The 18,112-nt window shown below is 44.6% G+C and overlaps 2 protein-coding genes across 6 annotated transcripts in view; one reads left to right on the top strand and one right to left on the bottom strand.

Annotated features, from left to right (window-relative positions):
• The window catches only part of Tex10 (testis expressed 10), a 44,197-nt gene extending 37,676 nt beyond the window's left edge, over positions 1 to 6,521 (top strand). The window contains exons 14-15 of the mRNA XM_021200411.2: positions 3,937 to 4,147; positions 6,296 to 6,521. Of these exons, the coding sequence (XP_021056070.1) occupies positions 3,937 to 4,147; positions 6,296 to 6,409 (325 nt within the window). The 3' untranslated portion in view covers positions 6,410 to 6,521. The remainder of the gene's footprint in view (positions 1 to 3,936; positions 4,148 to 6,295) is intronic.
• Positions 6,522 to 6,562: 41 nt separating this feature from the next.
• Positions 6,563 to 18,112, bottom strand: part of Invs (inversin) — a 143,566-nt gene continuing 132,016 nt past the window's right edge. For 4 of the 5 annotated variants that reach the window (XM_021200447.2, XM_029539491.1, XM_029539493.1 and 1 more), the window contains 4 exons: positions 15,126 to 15,825; positions 11,106 to 11,335; positions 10,197 to 10,271; positions 6,563 to 7,744 (listed from right to left, as the gene is read on the bottom strand). In XM_021200447.2, the coding sequence (XP_021056106.1) occupies positions 7,641 to 7,744; positions 10,197 to 10,271; positions 11,106 to 11,335; positions 15,126 to 15,825 (1,109 nt within the window). In that variant the 3' untranslated portion in view covers positions 6,563 to 7,640. The remainder of the gene's footprint in view (positions 7,745 to 10,196; positions 10,272 to 11,105; positions 11,336 to 15,125; positions 15,826 to 18,112) is intronic. The other variant, XM_029539492.1, reaches the window with a different exon arrangement.

Genomic DNA, 18,112 nt, shown 5'->3' with positions numbered 1-18,112 from the left:
TTTTTTTTTTGAGACAGTCTTGCTGGCCTCCGTCTCACAAGTGCTGGTCCTGTGTGCACCTTCATGCCCTATGGCTTCTTCATTTTGAACTTGTACATGTGCTGAAATTGTAGTGTGCATGCTGGCTGTATAAATTTCATAGCTTAAAGCAGTAGTAACAAACTGAGCCATGCAGGTAATGCATTCCTGGACATGTATGTATGGACCCACGCTACCAGCACACAACACTCATTGCAGTTCTTGTTCTCTTGACTGTATCTCTTACTTTAGTGTTGATTGGCACTGTGGCTTGTTAAATAGGTGGTTCTGTGTATATTTATGTCTTCTTCGTATTTACAAACTTGATATGTTTTTTGTACTTTTTCTTTTGACTACCAGTATTGTCTGTGATCATTGTATTGGTTCATTTAGTTCTGTTTCTTTATTGGGTTAGATAGTAAGTAATTCAGGTTTTCAGGTTCATAAGCTCTCTGCCATAGGTACTCAACACTACTGTATAATGTAAAAGCAGCAATAGAAGATACATAAGTGTTTCCAATAGAACATGGTTTACAGATACAGGCTGTGGTCTGGGTTTGGCTTGCTTTGCAATTCCTTTGATCTATAGTAATCTGTTCTATAAGTGTGCCAGACTTGTCCATTATACTATTTGTACTTAAGCTCACATTTTTTCCATTGAAAACACAATTTGTTTTTAAAAAAAAAATTAGGTATTTTCACTGTAATGCCCTAAAACTAATGCATCGTGAATATGGATTTGATATTAAGGTTTTATAACATCTCCTTGTAAGATTTAATTTATTACTGCTATTGGCCATTTTCTGTCATTTGAAATATAAGCCCTTATTTTAAAAAAATCGGAAGTTTCAAAGATCTTTGGAGCTCTTAAATAAAGGAACATCTTTGGCTTTATGTGACGAGACTGGAGAAAACAATGTGTGGAATAACTTGTTTCCCTTTTGAAAACACCTCTTTGTTTTCGAAAGTCTCACTTTGTGGCCTGGCTGGCCTAGAACTGGCTGTGTAGACCAGGCTGGCTTCAAACTCAGAGATCTTTAATTTCACAGATAGTAGCTGAAAAGTCAGGCTTGACAAAGCCTGCTCACAGTGTGCCACTGAGCCCTGAATCTGCTGCTCTTTTCTTTTGTCTAGTTGGCTCTTGAATAATGAAAATCCGCTGGCCTAGCCACTTGATTTGTAGGTAGAAGTCTTAAGATTAAGACCTTATGCTCTTTAAAATCAGTTTGTTATAAATCAGTCTGTGTTCTTCCATAGCTTGGGCTTAAATCTCTGCCTGAAGACTTGGGATCGTGTTCCTTATTCGGGAAGTCCTTTGTTATGTCTTCCATTGTTTTATTCCTAGTTTTTCTAAGAATTCCATTTAAAGTATAGTGAGTTATTTATTGTTTTGTCTCAACATCTTCCAATCTGATTCTCTGTGAGTTCATCCTTCCATTGAGCATGAACTTGACCAAGTTCTGTTTGTTTTCTTTGATTTGCTTCTGTTTTGGCACTTTGCCATTCTTGTTTGTGACTTGTTGGTGTTTCAGATTCTTGTCAGTTCATCAAAAAGTATTTTCTGGTGCAGAAAATTTTCTCTTCCATGGAGAGTAAGAGGGATTTTGAAAATTGTCTTCTTTCACAGGGCTGAGCAGATTCTGTCTTGGGTTGCATGCCTTTTTTAGTGTGTATTTTGCAGGAGTTTATGGTGACCTCACTGTAAGATAGTTTCACATTTTCCTTTTCCTGATTTCTCACCTTGTATGTGATGTGCAGTTTAGATTACTTGGCCTCTCATACCTAGGACTTTGAAGCTGTTGTTGCAGCAGTGTTTAGTTACCTGAAACCCACCTAAACAGGTACAAAGTGAGAAGTCATGTGCTACAGATGTGTAGTCAGTGAGGACTCTTACAGAAGAGTGGGATGAAACTGAGAGACCATTGTAGCCATTGTAATACTGTACGTTACTTACGTGTTAGTGGTGGTTGGTGCTGGTATAGACAGACCAACTATGCTGCTAGTTGGACAGAGTACAGCACAAGAGAGGTACATAACTGAAATCCCAGCCCTGTGAGGCAGAGGCAAGATGCTCCAAGTTTGAGATCGCCTGCCAGAGTGAGTTAGAAGGCAGCAGAGTGACACTCAAACATTAAAACAAGATGAAAATGACAAAATATAACATTAAGTACATACTGCTTGATGTCTTTATTGGCACAGCTTCTTATCTTGTACTTACTGTGTCTCTTGATAGTGTTATAAAGCTGTGCACTATGACATTCACACGATGAAATCATCTAACCTTTCTCAGAATGCATACACTGTCAGATGACTCAAAAACTAGACATTTAAAATCTATTAGGAACCAAAGCAACTTCCTATTGTCTTTTTCACCTGAATTTTTATAGTCTTTATGCCTTTGCCTTATTATTAACTATTCAAGACCCTGCTGACATTTCTCTTTTCTTGTACATGGCTATTCATTTCTGGTTCTGTGTCAGTACATGGCTAGTTAAAGACCTTGACCTTACTAGTTTAGAATGGATTCACTGTGTGCCTCACATGTAAGTTCTTTAGATGCAGTCCAAGGAATTGATCATACTCAAAAAGCTGAGATTTGGGGACTTCAGAAGGCTGTTCACTCCAGGTACAGAAACTAAGATTAAGGTTGGAGCCTTCAGCAATCTCTGCTGTGCTCTGGCACAGCTCCGGGGGTTGACCTAAGCAGAGCACGTGAGGGAATGAAGAATAAAGGCACATTTAAAGCTGGGATTGGGTAGGCTAGATTCTTGGTGGAAGCTCTACCTGGAAGCTCAGCATGCTTATTATATACTATTTACTATAGACAGGTAAACAGCTAGGTGGGTTATTGGCAAGAGCAGGACAAAGAGATAGGCTTCACTAAAAATTGTAGGAACAGTAGTCTGTAAGGAGAATAGTCTTCAGGCATAAACATCTTTGGGCCAAGGGAACAGGGAAGCAGCTATGGTTGACATTTTCTGAATTGTCATCATTTGCACTCTACACCTATGGAAGGCTTTTCCATCTCTCCAAGGCTTTGCCAATCAATCCCAACTTTATGGTTCTTGACATGGAATTCCCTTTGTTGACAACATACATTCACTCACGACTTTTACTTGCTCCCCATAAGTCCCTGTACTTGCCCTCCCAATGGATATTGTATCATTTAATTACACTCAGACCATATTTACCATAAGCCTGTTTAATGACATGGAAATGACCATTTATCATTTATGACCCAGTGTTGGGTAATGGTCCCATTATTGGCTACTTTCTGAAGTCTGTTTGGGTTCCTGGCAAAGACGTTTTTCTTTCTGGAAATTAGCCCTTTCCTTTGTTCAGTGATATTGACCAGACTCTGGATCCAGTCATAGGTTTGAAGTTGCATCTATGGATTTCTGTTCTTTCTTGGGAGCAGTAGCCGTCAGGTGTCTTCTACATTGTATAGTAATTGAACAGTTTCCAGGGTTGTGTGTACATGTATAGATCATTTTGTTTTCTGGCAAGCTCTATTTTATATATATATATATATATATATATATATATATATATATATATATATATATATATATATATGCGCATGCTTCCAGGAAAATGCTGTCTACTAGACTTTCTAGTATTTAATACATAGTTCCTTTACTACTTACGATTTGTTGTATTTAGTTTGAAGTTTGTTTTGTTTATTGAGGTAGGATCTCTGTAGTCCAGACTAGCCTTGAACTCATTATGTAGCCTAAGCTGGGCTCAAAATCAATGACACTTCTCTTCAGCTCCTAAATGTTGGAATTACAGACATTAAGTTGTCACACCTGGCAACATTTGTATTTCTTGAAAGTCGATTTTAGTTTTGGGTGATATGGAAAGGGCATTTCTCTTGTCTTTTAGCTCATTACCCCATTTTTCTTTCTATTACTGTAGGGACAAGCTGTGGGAGGTTTGTGTCTCCATCCTGGCTCTCCTGCCTAGAGTCCTCAGGTTGATGCTGCAGAGTCTACGGGTGAACAGAGCTTCTCCTGAGGAGCTTCCTGTTGTAGGCCAGCTGCTTCGCCTGCTGCTTCAGCATGTGCCTCTTAGGTCGCACATGCTGACCAATGCCATCATAGTGCAGCAGATTATCAAGAATATCACGGTAGGCATCGTGGAACCCAGTGCTTCGTCTTCTTTATTAGAGGGAGGGCCAAGGGCTACTTTTGAGAGGATGAATTTCCTGTGTACCAGCTGACTCTTTGCAGTTCATCAGCACCCTCTTTGTCCGTGATTCAGTACCAGTCTTTTAAGAATACGGTCTTAAAATACTCAAGAAGAAGGTGGCACCAGAAGTTCAGTTGGTGTAAATGTTGCAGCTCTGAGAGGAAACCTCTCTCTCTCTCTCTCTCTCTCTCTCTCCTCTCTCTCTCTCCCTCTCTCTCTCTCTCTCTCTCTCTCTCTCTCTCTCTCTCTCTCTCTCCTCTCTCTCTCTCCCTCTCTCCCTCTCTCCCTGTCTCTCCCTGTCTCTCTCTCTCTCTCCCCCTCTCTCTCTCCCCCTCTCTCTCTCCCTCTCTCCCTCTCTCCCTGTCTCTCCCTGTCTCTCTCTCTCTCTCCCCCTCTCTCTCTCCCCCTCTCTCTCTCCCCCTGTGTCTCTCTCTCTCTCCCCCTGTCTCTCTCCCCCTGTCTCTCTCTTTTCTTTCTGGCAGGGCCTGGCCACTCTCTCCTTCAGGGGTTGGAAAGAAGTTGAGGGGAGGGGCAGCTGCTCCCACCTCAAGGGTCTCACTGTCGTCGGAGATTTAGACACTAGAGACATTGCGAGACTTTTTTTGAATAACAGTAATGGCAACTCTTTTCACTTCTGTTGTTAGGTTTTTCTGTCTTGTTAAAATAGGATTAATGCAGGGTTTTGGTGACTGTTAAATGAGAATATTCAATTAATCTGTTTAGTTTACCTGACATTTATTAAGTGCTACCTAATTGTTTTCATATCATTGAACAAATAGAAAATTTAAGTTCAGGAACAATTTTATTAAAGTTTGAGAGGGTAGCAAGTGCAGCCAAGCTGTAAATCTTGGTAACTCTCTGAAGGAAGGGACGAGAGAAAGTCATACTTGGTAAGCTGGATCAGAGAAGAGATGAGATGGCCAGTGAGTCAGGAAAGCATATCCAGGCTGTGGCCAGTATTAAAAGAAAAGGAGAGTAAGAGAAGAGGGAAAGGAGAAAGGTGAAGGCTTTTCTTTGTAGAAGCAATGGACAATGTGGCAGTGGATAATTCAAAACAGCAGAAGAGAAAAGTTAGTAACTCTATTGTCATGCCTGCATTAGAGAATCAACCTACCTCTACAAAAGAGAAAGAAGATTGCTAGCTGGCCCTGTAGGATTAATCTATTGGCGTTAGTGTAATGGTCATGAAAACTGATGTCAAGTGGAAGGAGTAAAGGCTTCAGGGATGGATGATTGTCCATACATTTTTTTTATAAGTCTCCAGCATGTCCAGGAGGGAACACATTTACAAAGAACTTGTTACTCTTAAGGGTACATACTGTTTCTCTTGTTACATTAACCAAATAACAGATCCAACTTAAAAGAAAGGACTTACTGTATTTGACAGTGTGAGAGGGCACTCTATTATCATGGAGTAAGCACTGTGCTAGGGTACATCTGTGGCAGTGGGTACTTGCTGCGTGGATTTACATCTCAGTTGGTCAGGAACTAGAGAGCCTGGGCCAGAAGTAGGCTGTGTCCAAAGAACCTTCCAAAACAGGAGCACTAGCTGGCAACCAATTATTCAAATAACTATGCCTTTAGAGCCCATTTTATAATTTCAAAATTTTGTAAAGAGTAGGAATTTTCACTGGCTATAGTAACTCGCAACAGTTGGTTGGTTTGTTTTGAATTTTAAGATTTCTTCTAATTTATAGGAGAGGATTTTAAAAAAGAAAATCTATTTCTTTACTTTTTACTTTTACTGCCCCACCTCCCAGTCACCCCTCCCCTTCTCTGAGAGGGTGAGCACCCTCTGGGTACCCTCCCACCCTGGCTACGCTCACCCAGTTCCACTGAGGCCAGACAAGGCAGCCCAGCTAGAAGAACATATCCCACAGACAGGCGACAGCTCTGGGGACAGCCCCTGTTCCAGTTATTCAGGACCCACAGGAAGACCAAGCTACACATCTGTTAAACATGTTCAGGGAGGACTAGGTCCAGCCCATGTATATTCTCCAGCTAGTGGTTGGGGAATATACTTTTATGGAGGCCATGAAAAAATGTCAGGTTCTCAAACTAAAGTGCCTTTTGTTTTTCTCTGCAGACTTTAAAGAGTGGCAGTGTTCAGGAGCAGTGGCTTACAGACTTACATTACTGCTTCAGCGTGTACATCAGTGGCCATCCCCAAGGGCCAAGTATATTGAATGCATTATATTAAAGAAGCACCATGGTACCTCCTGTTTGAAATTAATTGTTCATGCACATTCATTTTATTTTGAAGAAAGACTGATGTAACAGATGTTTGCCATTAAACCTCAACTTTTAAAGAAGTTCATGAGCTTCCTTCATACAGAAGTGGGAAAATAAAGTTTTAAGAGTTCTCAGTGATCTCACACTGTTTGGACTAGTACACAATACAAAGACAGGCTATAGAACAGTTTGAATTTCAGAAGAGCTAAATGTTTACAATACATAGAGCTATGATGCCTTCATTCACTTACCAATGAATCTTTGTGATCTCATCTAGATAAACCTGTCTTCATAATTTTGAATATAATTTACTAAACCAAAAGTCTAGGTAATTGAGGTAAACACTTGCTTCCTGACCTTTATTGTTAGCACAGGACTGACCTGACGTCGTCGTTGCCTCTGTAAAAGCCCATAATCACTAGACTTTATTTAAGTATTCTTAGTTAGAATGTGGGTTACTTTCACAAAGGAAACTGCATTTGGGGAATACTACATATTTTTGCAAGTTGGTCAGAAGATGCAGAGGGGAAGAAAAGCCCGAGTTGGTTGGTGCATTCTGCTGTAAACCCTGTCCTGCTGACTTCTTGGTGCTGTGGTGTCATTGGTGCCACTCAGCAGTGAAAGCTGAGCTTCTATTCTCTCTGGACCAACCTGGAGCCTGAAAACGGTAAGAAAGCAACAGAAAGTGCTCCTGAGTTCCACTTCAGTACAGTGGACAGTTTCTAAGTGCATACACTAAGCCATGATTTGGATCTAAAGTTTAAAATGTTTCTTGTGATTGTCACCCCAGTGTTCCAGGGAAGTAAAGCGTTGAGGGTGGCTGCTGCGGCCCAGGTTTCCTATCTCATTGAAGTAGCTTCTCTGGCGTGTGCCAGTTAGCTGTTAGGAATCGCAGCTCAGCAGCTCCTTTAGTGCAGATGTTGTCATGTGAGTGTGTCAGTTCTCATTTCCAGCCATGCTGGCTTGAGGTGAAGCAGACAGCTAGGCAGTCCATCCGAGCGCTCTGCTCTGGTCCCTTTCAGTGCATGCTGAGAGGAATATAAAAGTAACGCTGCGTGAACCCAGGAGAAAACATTTGAACCTTGTCTTTGACCGCCTATGCTGGGTAATGCGTCTTTAGGTGCAGACAGTAAAGCTTTCCCATGAGGAAGGGTTTACAGAGAGCAGAATTCCACACTGGTTCTGATCTTCCTCCAGGGTTAAAGCTTTGGGTTGTTTTTTGATTGACTGGCTGGTTGCAGATTGTAAGAGAACTTCTTTGATCTTCCACTGCTGTCAAGTTGTATAGACTGCAAACTGTTCACTGTTAAAAGCAAATGTATATTTATATTATTGATCTTAATGGAAGAGAGGAGTTGTTTGTGGTAAGATAAAAGGATTTGGGATGAGGCTGTCCCTGGTGATGACGTCTTCCTCACCTCACTGATAGGGTATCTCTTTAAAGCAGGAGCTGGACTGGGAGGGGTTGTAAGTGGACGCTAGATCCTGAGTGTGTAGGAATGGTAATACAGCATCCTTCTCTGCATGCCTTTCACATGGCACATGATTTATACATGGCTTAGAATTCTTTTGCCACATACTTTTATTATAAGTCAACAAAAAAAAGTTTTAGGGATGACATATAGATAGGAATCTTGGGGTGGATTTTTTGTTTTTTGGGTTTTTTGTTTGTTTGTTTGTTTGCTTTTGGTTTTTTGAGGCTGTTTGTAGCCCAGGCTAGCTTTGAACTCATAACACTCCTGCCTCAGTCTCCTTATAGTTGGGATTACAGGCACTATGCCTGTATGTGAAAATAGATTTCTTGAGGCTTGTGACCTTGGAATAACACTTTGGGTACAACAGAAAAGAGTTTCATACATAGTAACAAATGACAGACCACAAAAATGGTGGGGAAACCTTCTGAGGACACTGCTGTATTTTACTACTGACAGTAATATGGAAGATTAAGTATGAGATGTGGACAGTTTGGACAAAGGAACATAACCTTCATTTTCCCTAATTTCAAATTACTGCTTTTGGACCTTGGGCACTACAACTGTAGTTGTCATCTGCATTCCCCTCCGTAGGTGGAGACATATATTGAGTTCCTACAGAGGTGCCATTATCAGTAGCCACATGAGCCATGGTCATTTCTCTTGCTAGTGGGGAGCTTGTCATTTTAAAGAGAGGGGCACAGGTGGCTATGTGTCAGTTAAGAGCTAGGTTGAAATCCTGTGCATGATGGTGTGGTTGTAGATTACAGAAAGCAGATTATAGAATTGCTTATTTGGGTCTCATGCATACAAAGCAGTAGTCCAAGGAGGCTGCATCTTGGGATTTCCATCATTTTCTGCCTTTCTATGTGTTAAGCCTTAGGAGGGCAGTTCCTCAAATTGGAACAGCAACATGTACACTGTGCAAAGCAATTTTGAAAGAATTTGAAAGCCTGCTGAGCAAAATCAGAAAACCCTTAGCCCCACTGAATTCCAAAATAAAAAAGCAAACTAATAATTCAGTCAAGTTAATGCTTTCCTTTGTCGTTCGACCACCTGATTCCATGTTTTAGTACCTTCTGTGTATACAGCTCATTGAACTGACTATAGACAGGCTTTTGTTTAACATGTATAGCCCAGTTAAACTTGCACCTGACTGGCTTTATTGATTGCTTTGTGCTTGCTTTGGGTGTGGTTGGACCTAACCTGTATTCCCTCAGATTTGGGGCTAGACAAAGACTCCATTTTATTTTATTTCAAATAGGTCAGAAATTTATAGAACAAAAGTTACTTGTTATATGAAGTTGTAAAAAAGTATTGTATGTACTTACATTATTATTGAATGTGTTTACTCAGTCTTTTTCTAAAAACCTCTATACTGCTAAACATCTTCATTTTTAAGGACTGCTGGTAAATGTGGATTTGAGAGAATGGTCTGATTACCTGCTTTGTATTTAATTATATCTAAATGCCATATATCTCATAATATGTGACAGTTCTGCTTTTGACATATTTCTCCAGTCCAGTATAAGGACAGTCTTGCCACATCTGTGGCCCTTGATTCCTTTGAAAGTTTCTGACCACCCCACCTGCTACTTCGTGAGCAGCCTGCCTTGTGTTACATGAATTAGTCAACTCTTATTAAAGATTTTGCAGTAATTACTCTGCCTTCCCCACCAAAACCTAAATGAAAGCTAAAGTTCATGCTGACAGTCATTGTTCACCTTCCAGCTGCTCTCTGTTTCTGCAGGATGGCCCTGGAGAGCAGGGAGGGTGGGGGCGGTGTTGCCATAGCCACCTGTGAAGACAGGCCAGACCTGGCATTAGCTGCTGACAGCCCTGAACTTATCACCCATTCTTGCTGCTGGCGTGAAGGAAGAGGTTCTGTGTAAAACTCACACATGTTCCCTGTGCTGCTCCTGTGGGTGCAGTTGTGCTGTATATAAAGCCTGAGCACAATATGCTTTAATGTTTATGGTGGTCTTTCATCTGTGGTAAGAGGTGGTTATTAAAAACGTGACAAAGATTCCAACATACTCCTTTGAAGAAAGATATTTATGTGAAGAATATAAAGGGGATCAATAATAAATGGCCGTATTAATTGATTCCACTGGAGGTAATATTAGTCAATTTTTAGTTGTGAAAAGCATTTGCATCTTAAAGATGTTGGTGGCAGTAATTCATGGAAAGGGGGTAAAAAGACAATCTGAGGTCAAAGGATCCTGGGAACATTGATCCCATGCTGTCCCCCCATCTGCTCTCCCACTGTGGTGGCTTCCTTACCTGGACTGAGATGAAGCACAGGGGGCACTTTAGAAGATTTGATGGGGTGATGTACTTTCCCTTCTTGAGAACAACCTGCAATCAACCAATAGATAGTCATCTATCTGATTAATAGCTGCCAAGATCTGACCCAGTTCTGAGTTCTTATTGAGGTGAGGACTTGCAGGTGTCTGCCAAGACAAATTAGGCATGTCATGGAAATACTGGTTAATTTTTTTTTTTCCCTGTTATCTGAAAAGTTTAGGACCAGAAATGCTTCCAATTTTGGAGGGTTTTGTTACTAGTTCTGTGGTTGGTCTATTTACACGGACCTTCCTGGTGTAGCATCCCTAAGTCAAAAGTACAAAAGCTGAAATTACTCAGAACTGGGAACTTAGGTGATGGAAGATGTGGTGGGTTGAAATGCTGTCAAACTTTAGGATGTGCCTAAAGGGACCTGGGCTCTGTGTTTATTGAGGAGCTAGGCAGACTATGCAAGGATACCTTAACTGCTGATTTATCTTGAGGGCCTTTTGCAGAGCTAGAAATACTTTAGTTTACAACAGCTGTTGTAAACAATGTAACAATGTCTGTTAAACAATGGTTTGAGTTGTGGACATTTGCATAGGTGAGCAACACCATGCTATCTCAGCATACGAATGGCCAAAGTGACATACGTTCTGAGATCCAGGAGGTGGGTAATGTGAGAGAGGCCCTCGAAGAAGTCTGAGAGATTCAGGTGATGAGGCTTTTAGTCTTGGGACCTGTAGAGGGGCTCTTAGCATCAAAGACAGTAAAAAGTCTGCTGGTGCTTGCGAGTAAAATTTTTCTAGAATCTGGATGGAGGGCTATCCAATGAAGTCGTGTTGCAGACTGGCATGGCACTCAGGGTCCCAAGGTACTTGTTAAAGTGCCCAGAGGAGTACTTACCGTAGATCTGCCTGAGCACGGAGTGCCTGGCTGACTTTGTGGCTGACAAGCCTTTGGATGGACTCTTCGATGTTCTGTTTACTGAGATGGACTTTGGGAATTTGCGTTCCAGTTCTTTTCTCCAAAGCTGGAGGAGCAGGGCTGTGCACACTTGGGTACATCTGAGCACATCTCTGGCTCCAAGCTGCTTCAAGTGCAGAAGCCGAGACAGGTGCTTCCTGAGCTGGTAACTGGTGGGGTCATAGAGGACAGGCTTTAAGACGCTGCAGCGCTGACAGCTGCAGGAATGGGGCTTGCTCAGGCAAGCTCCCATCCCAGATTCAGCATTCATGTTGAATACTGAGAGACTTGAACTGGGTGAGTTCTGACCCTCCAGCAGCCACAGGCGGGTGAGACAGGCTAAGATGGAGAGCAGTACCTGTGCTGTGTGAATTGTCACACGAGCCCGGGGCTGGATGCTTGGTACTCCGTTGGGTTTTAAAGGGCGAGTAGGTGCTGCCCAGCAGAGAAGGGCATTCTAGGCAGCAGTGATGGAGCATCTGTGCCTAAAAGATGTGGTCAGAGCACCCTGAGTTTGGTTAGGGAAAGGAGGTGAGGCTGCACTATATACTGAAAGGAGCCAACACTGTTAGTCACGCTACATTCCAGGCACCGTCCTAAGGCGTGAGTCCTGGGGAGGCCGTCTTAGGCCGTTCATAAAGACTGAGCATCTTATGGTGATATCAAACCCTGGGGTTCTGGCTTAGCTGAGCATCTTATGGTGATATCAAACCCTGGAGCTCTGGCTTAGCACTGCTGACAGACAGGTCTGCTCTGCCTACGGTGGATGCGCATGGAGGGTTTTAGGAGAGGCAAAGTTTACTAAGATGGCCCTGTTGTGAAGTGTCATGAACGGTGGCACTATTTACATTCAGTGTGTGTGGTGGGCTCTAGACCATAGGTACTGCAAATTTAATGAGTAGGACTGTCTTGAACCGTTTAACATTAGTGTTCATCTGGGTCAATATTACTATGACTTATAGGAGAGCAACCAGCCCCATGCCTGTGTGACAGTGCACCTAAGTCTTCCAAAAACAAACAAGACCAAAACAACCTCCCTCTGGGCTTGGTGTAGGCCCTTCCTGCGTCCTCTGGGGCTGACTTCATGATCCTTCCCACCGAGTAATTAACTTGACTGGGTGGTACCACCCTTCTGACAGCTCGGTCTCGTCTGGTTGAAATGCCAAGTATCTTCCCTGTCCTCTGCCCCAACAGGAGGCGCAGGCATTGGCGGTGCTGTGGGAGCACTTGATGGGCACTTGTGGGGGCACGTGGATGGGCAGGCAGGAGCGTGATGCTCCCAGGCAAAGGAACAGACCCATCTCCCATTTTCAAGAACACACCCCTGCTTGGGGTTAACTCTGCTCCCTGCTCACCACTAAATGTAGTTTAACCACAAAAATAGTCCCCTTTAACCACAGGCTGTAGGTCTTCCTTACTGTCTAGTCTGTTGCTAATTTATATCAGTAAATGCCAGAGAAATACTGGTAAGAGTTGGCTCTCTGTGTGTTGTTAAAAATCAAGCATTTTTACACAGTTTTCCAACTTAGCTTGTCTGCTGTGCAGTTTTGTTTAGAATAGTCAAGTTTAAAGCAGGGCTGGGGGGACTGGGGAGCTGGCTCAGCAGACACCCCCCACAAGCATGAGGACTGCAGCTTGGACCCCAGCACCTGTGTGAGTGGCAGCCGAGCTGGCTCTGAATTCAGTTGAGAGTCCCTGCTTAACAAGCAAAGTGACTATGATGGAGGGAGGACTATATATATATATATATATATATATATATATATATATATATATATGCTACCCTAAAACACAGCCAGCCTGGGCCTAAGGCTCGGACTTCTCAGGCCGTCCGTCTTCTAGCTGGACATGTTCTCTGTAAAGATGGCCTGCATTTTTCATGAGTACATGAGTGCCAAGTCCTCTGCCCTTAGCCCTTCACTGTCTCTTATGCTTGGTGCAGGACACTGCCCAAGGACACGGCTTTGGGCTTCAGTTGATCAGAAGAGAGTAGCTGAGACAGAATCCCTTGGTGTGACTTCCCATGGGCTCTTTGAGAGTTATGTCCCACCCCAGATCTGCACAACAGTGCAGCCTAAGAAGGCCTGCATAATCCCCTGCACAGGTGGGTGTGCACTGAGCCACTGTTCTCATTTACTCTGGACTCTTAGTGACAGGACCTGTCAACCTCTGACTTTTCAAAGGAGTCTGAGAACAGGTAGTCTGAGAAGAGACCTTTGGGCTGGGGAGCAGCTGTGGGGCCTGACAGGGAAGCCCTGCTGTTTTCAGCCAAGATGCTTAAAGCAAAGCTTACCTGGCAGGTAGCCAGCATGTGTGTTTCCCAAGTGGAGGGACAGTGGCTATTCCCACCTGTGGCTTCGCAGGGTGTCACCACCTTTAAGTACTGGCACCTTCTGCCCTGGAATGTGGGTAAGATGATGTGCCGTGGTTTCCAGATTTGTGGGACAGGTTGAGGACAGACCTCCCTCATGGCATGCATTATGAGGACTTGTCTTGATAAATGCAGACTGCTCTTGACAATGGCTGCAATAGTAGCGGCTGCTCTACAAGTGTTGCCTGGTGTGTGAGTACCCAGGCTTCGCTTCTCTAACCTCACACAGGAGTATAGGCACCTCTATCCAGTGCCATTCTCATGACCACAGCAAACACACAAGCAGTGGAAGGAAAGGCCCTAGGATGTGGGCCTGTCAAAGGGTCAAGTGCTGCTACTATAGGCACAAGTCATTTTCCTGCGTGTCTTAAGAACACAGGACTCCTGACCCTTGCCTTGACAGCCTCCTTGGGGTGTCTGGAACCACGTGAACAGATGGGAGCAGACTAAGGGCACGCTATTCAAAGGCTGGATGAGCGCAGACCAGAAGGCTTGGGCTGGGTCGCAGCCTTTGGTGGGGTGTTCCAGAAGCCTCTGTCTAGCTTGGTTGCTCTGCCCCCTGCTTCTAATGATGCCTTTTCTCCTGAGGCTGTGACACAAGGCACAGAGTTCCCAGTGACCTGTTGTTTTGCCACCATTAGACCCCAGCATTAGAGGCCCATGTAACCCCCAAGGAGCCCAGTGGTCCCCTTCCCTGTGCTGTCACTAAAGAAAGGCTTCATTCAGGTAGAGGGGACACCACAGTGTGAGGGAGACTGAGAAACAAGAAAACATGTCCATACTCTAAAGGGGTCAGGCTGCGCACACTGTCTTAGTCCTGTTGCATGGCTTCCACCCCAGCTTCTAATCTGTAACTCAGTCTGAGTGTGGTGGTGGCTCCAATAGGTTTATATAGTTCAGGCACAGTGATCGTGCGGATCCAAGCACTGGTTTAGATATTTGAGAATGACTAATTCCTGGGTTATAGTTTTAAAAAAAGTCTTGTGTGGACCGGCGCGATGCCTAGGCGGGTACAGGCACCTGCTGCCACCAAGCCCAATGAGCTGTGTTCAGTTCCCAAGACCCACATGATAGAAGGAAAGAACCAGCGTCCGTCTGCAAGCTTTCCTCCTTACACACACACACACACACACACACACACACACACACACACCACTTGATAAATGTTAAAATACACATTTTTAAAAGAGCTCTTGTATCTGGTGCACCAGAGTTAACAAAGCGTACATTATCTTATCATAGCAGCCTACCATAAACATTAGGTGCAAGGGTTGACAAATCCCACCTCCAAAATTGGAAGGGAGGTGCAGAGGTTTGTCTAGATCAGGTCATTACCAGCGCTGCAGTGGGAAGCTGGGTGGTGTGATTGTAATCCAGGGCTTTACTGCCCTGTGCTGGGCACTTCTTCCATTTTCCTTGTATTGTGTAAAGTGCTGGGGAGGGAGAGGTAGATATGGCAGGGAGAGGCTCCATCCAACTGCCTTTATCCTGAAGACAGACCCCACTGTCCTGAGCTCACTGGGACACCAGAATAGCACAGGTGTCACAATGGCAGAACGGCGGCAGATTGCAGCCCCTTGCCCTCCTACCTTCGCCAAGCTCGCTGGATGACTGCCGCTGCCTTGTTTTTTCGTCGGAACAGCTCTTTCCTGCTTCGTTCCCTCTGGATTATCAGCAGGCGCTGCTCTACAGGAAGAAGGTGAATACTCACACACTGTCCAGGTGGGGGGCTAAGAGCCACGCCAGTCTCTGGAGATGCACAGACGTCCTCATAAATTTGCTTGCATCCTGACCTCGATGTTTCTGTGCTGAGCGGCAAATCTGAGGAGACCCCTCCTATAAGCTTGTCCTGGGTCACCTTGCTTCTTGGTGTGTGACGGTGGAGAGAACTCTGGTCGGCACAGGCAACTTCCCCCTTGGCACTGCCAGGCCGACTGGACCCAGCTGGGGAGCACCTGTCTCTGAGATGGGTGCGTCTTTTCTGGGATGCACCTCTGGGCCTGGGTGCCCTGTCCTGTCTCTTGCTGGGCTTCCTGGGGTGGTCCTGCTGGGAAGCACTTGCAACTGCAGGTCTGGAGTCCTCTCCTTTCTCAGCAGGCCGGGCTGACCCAGCGGACAAGGGCTGCCTGGCTCTGCTGGCCCCTTCCTCACACCTCCGGGGTTTGCCATGGGTCTCACCTCTGCACTTCTCCACAGAGGAAGTTCCCTGGTGCCTGGAGCTGTCACCACCTTCGCAGGATCTGGGGTGCGCACAGGCAGAGGGGCCTCTGCAGTGTTCCCTGGGCGTTTCTTGGGTAGACAAGGAAAAAGAATAAACAGTCAGTGTATGAAACTCCCAGGGGAGGGCAGTTCTATTCATTTATTCACATGAGAGATGCAGACATGTGCATTAGCACCACAGTAACCATGGCAATGTGATCAGAACAAAACTCATCTCTTCTTTCTAACAACCGGATGGGTTAGGCAGCCTGAAAGCATTCTGTCACTCCCTAGAACCGCAGGAACGTCCTCTTAGAGGCATCCTCTTGCCTTCCAGAAAGTAAAAGATGAAAGGTGTAACATGAACCCCACTGCCCCGCAGTGGAGCAGGTACGGGGTGGTATCACTGTATACTTGGCTGTGTTAAAGCAAAGCCTTGTAGGCAGAATGTTAACAGTGAAGACCGTAGAAGACAAGCTCCTGAAAGGCTCTACCTATCGGAAGTAACAATTCACATTCACGTGTGCTCGCCAGCAGTAGGGATGAAGATATGTCTTAACCTAGGTTCCACATGGATCAAGTCTCTCTTGTGAACCTGAAACCAGTCTTGTATTCTGTGTGGGTTTGGTGTGTATTTCTTAACCAATGAGACATTAATGTACAAAGTGGTCTCAGGATGAAAATATGCAAAAAGGTATGTCTGGAAAAAGTGAGTGTGACACACAGAGCAGGAACTGTATTCTCAGTGAAAATAGCAGTGGTGTAAGCACCAGGAAGGAACTTGCACTTCTGAAAAGGCAGCGTTGACGCCTGCTCCATGGAGGATGGACTCAGAATAAATGAGAGCATGCACAGGATGCGTTGAGCTAACCAGGCAGCAAGAAAAAAAGCCAAGATCCAGGACTCTCTTGTGAGCAGAGGGGTGAAGAAGGCCCTTGGGGTCACAGATTCCAAGGTCTGGGGGTGGGGGCAGTCTCTCAGCCTAGAACCTGCTAAGAAGTATCCTTTGGAATTGGGACCCTGGACAGCCATGTCCCCGGAGACGAGGGAACCTGGCAGCAGCCTGACACATGCAGCATCTGAGCTTGGGGACGGGACTTCGGGCATCTTGAATTGCTAGTTCTCACATTGTCAGGCTTCAATATCAGCTTAGGGTGCAAGTTACTCCCATGGCTTTTTATATCAGTGTTCAGTTCTCAGCCAGAAATATATAGGCTCATGAGTTAAGTCAGCAGAGCAAGTGAGAACAAGTATATACAGATACAGAGATATATGAGATTTCATGTTATAAACATGATCTATCATTTGCATGAGAATATACTGTAATGGTTTGAATGAGAATGGCTTCCATATGCTCACATATTTGAACATTTTGGGAAAGGTCAGGAGGTGTGGCCTTGTTGGAGAAGATGTGTCACTGAGAGTGGACTTAGAGCTCTCAAAGGAGCATCCCATTCCCAGTTAGCTCTCTTTCTCTGCTCTGGCCCCATGCCTGACTCACTGCCTCCCTGCCTGCTGTCATGTTCCCATCACAATGGCCATGGACTCAACCTGTCTGAAACTGTAAGCCTCAGTAAACTGTTGTTTAAGTTCCCCTGGTGAGGGTGTCTATTCATAGTGTGTCACAGCACTGGGTCCTTGGGGGAGTCTACCTACTAGCAATGTGATTAAAGGACAAAATTAAATGCTTATCAGAAAGTGCAGAAGTCCAAGGTCGGATGGAGGCCACCATCATAACTGTCCAGTCCACAGCCACTTGGTTGTGGGGTAGATTTTTATGTCACAAAGAATAAGCACCATAGAAACACGACCCTCAGAAAGGTGCTGCCCTAGCAGAGGCCCTTGATGTTGACTTTGGGACTGGCAGAGCAGAAACTGCTAGGGCAATGAAGAGACTGTGAGGTTGGGAGAGCAGGGACGGATTGCTGCTGGAGTCTGGAGAAGGGTAAACCTTGTTATTCAGGGCACAACAGCTGGGAGCACGGTCCCTACAGTAACTTAAGAGATAGGACACTACTATCCAGTGAACTTGGAGATGCTGCTCTGGTGGTCTCCTGATGGCAGGAAAAGTTTCTGGGATCGAACCCCTCAGGTCCTCAGGTTTGGGGCAAGACTTAGAAAGGTTTAGTAGCTCTGACTTGCTTCTGTGTTACACGAAGTAATTGCTATTGGTTGGTTTGGATTCCCTCCTTTCTGCTGAGCTTCACTAAGAGCACAGGTAGAATTTGTGGTATGACCTTGTCTTTATTTTCTGTCAGTTCATCTGCATACATAGTGGAAGGAAAAAGCGATCCCTACAAATAGTCCTCTCACCTCCACATGTGCTCTCTCTCTCTCTCTCTCTCTCTCTCTCTCTCTCTCTCTCTCTCTCTCTCTC

Source organism: Mus pahari, chromosome 6 (genome assembly GCF_900095145.1).
Source record: "Mus pahari chromosome 6, PAHARI_EIJ_v1.1, whole genome shotgun sequence".
NCBI lineage: Eukaryota > Metazoa > Chordata > Mammalia > Rodentia > Muridae > Mus > Mus pahari.
Note: the sequence above shows the minus strand (reverse complement) of the source record. Positions and strands in the feature narration are given on the sequence as shown.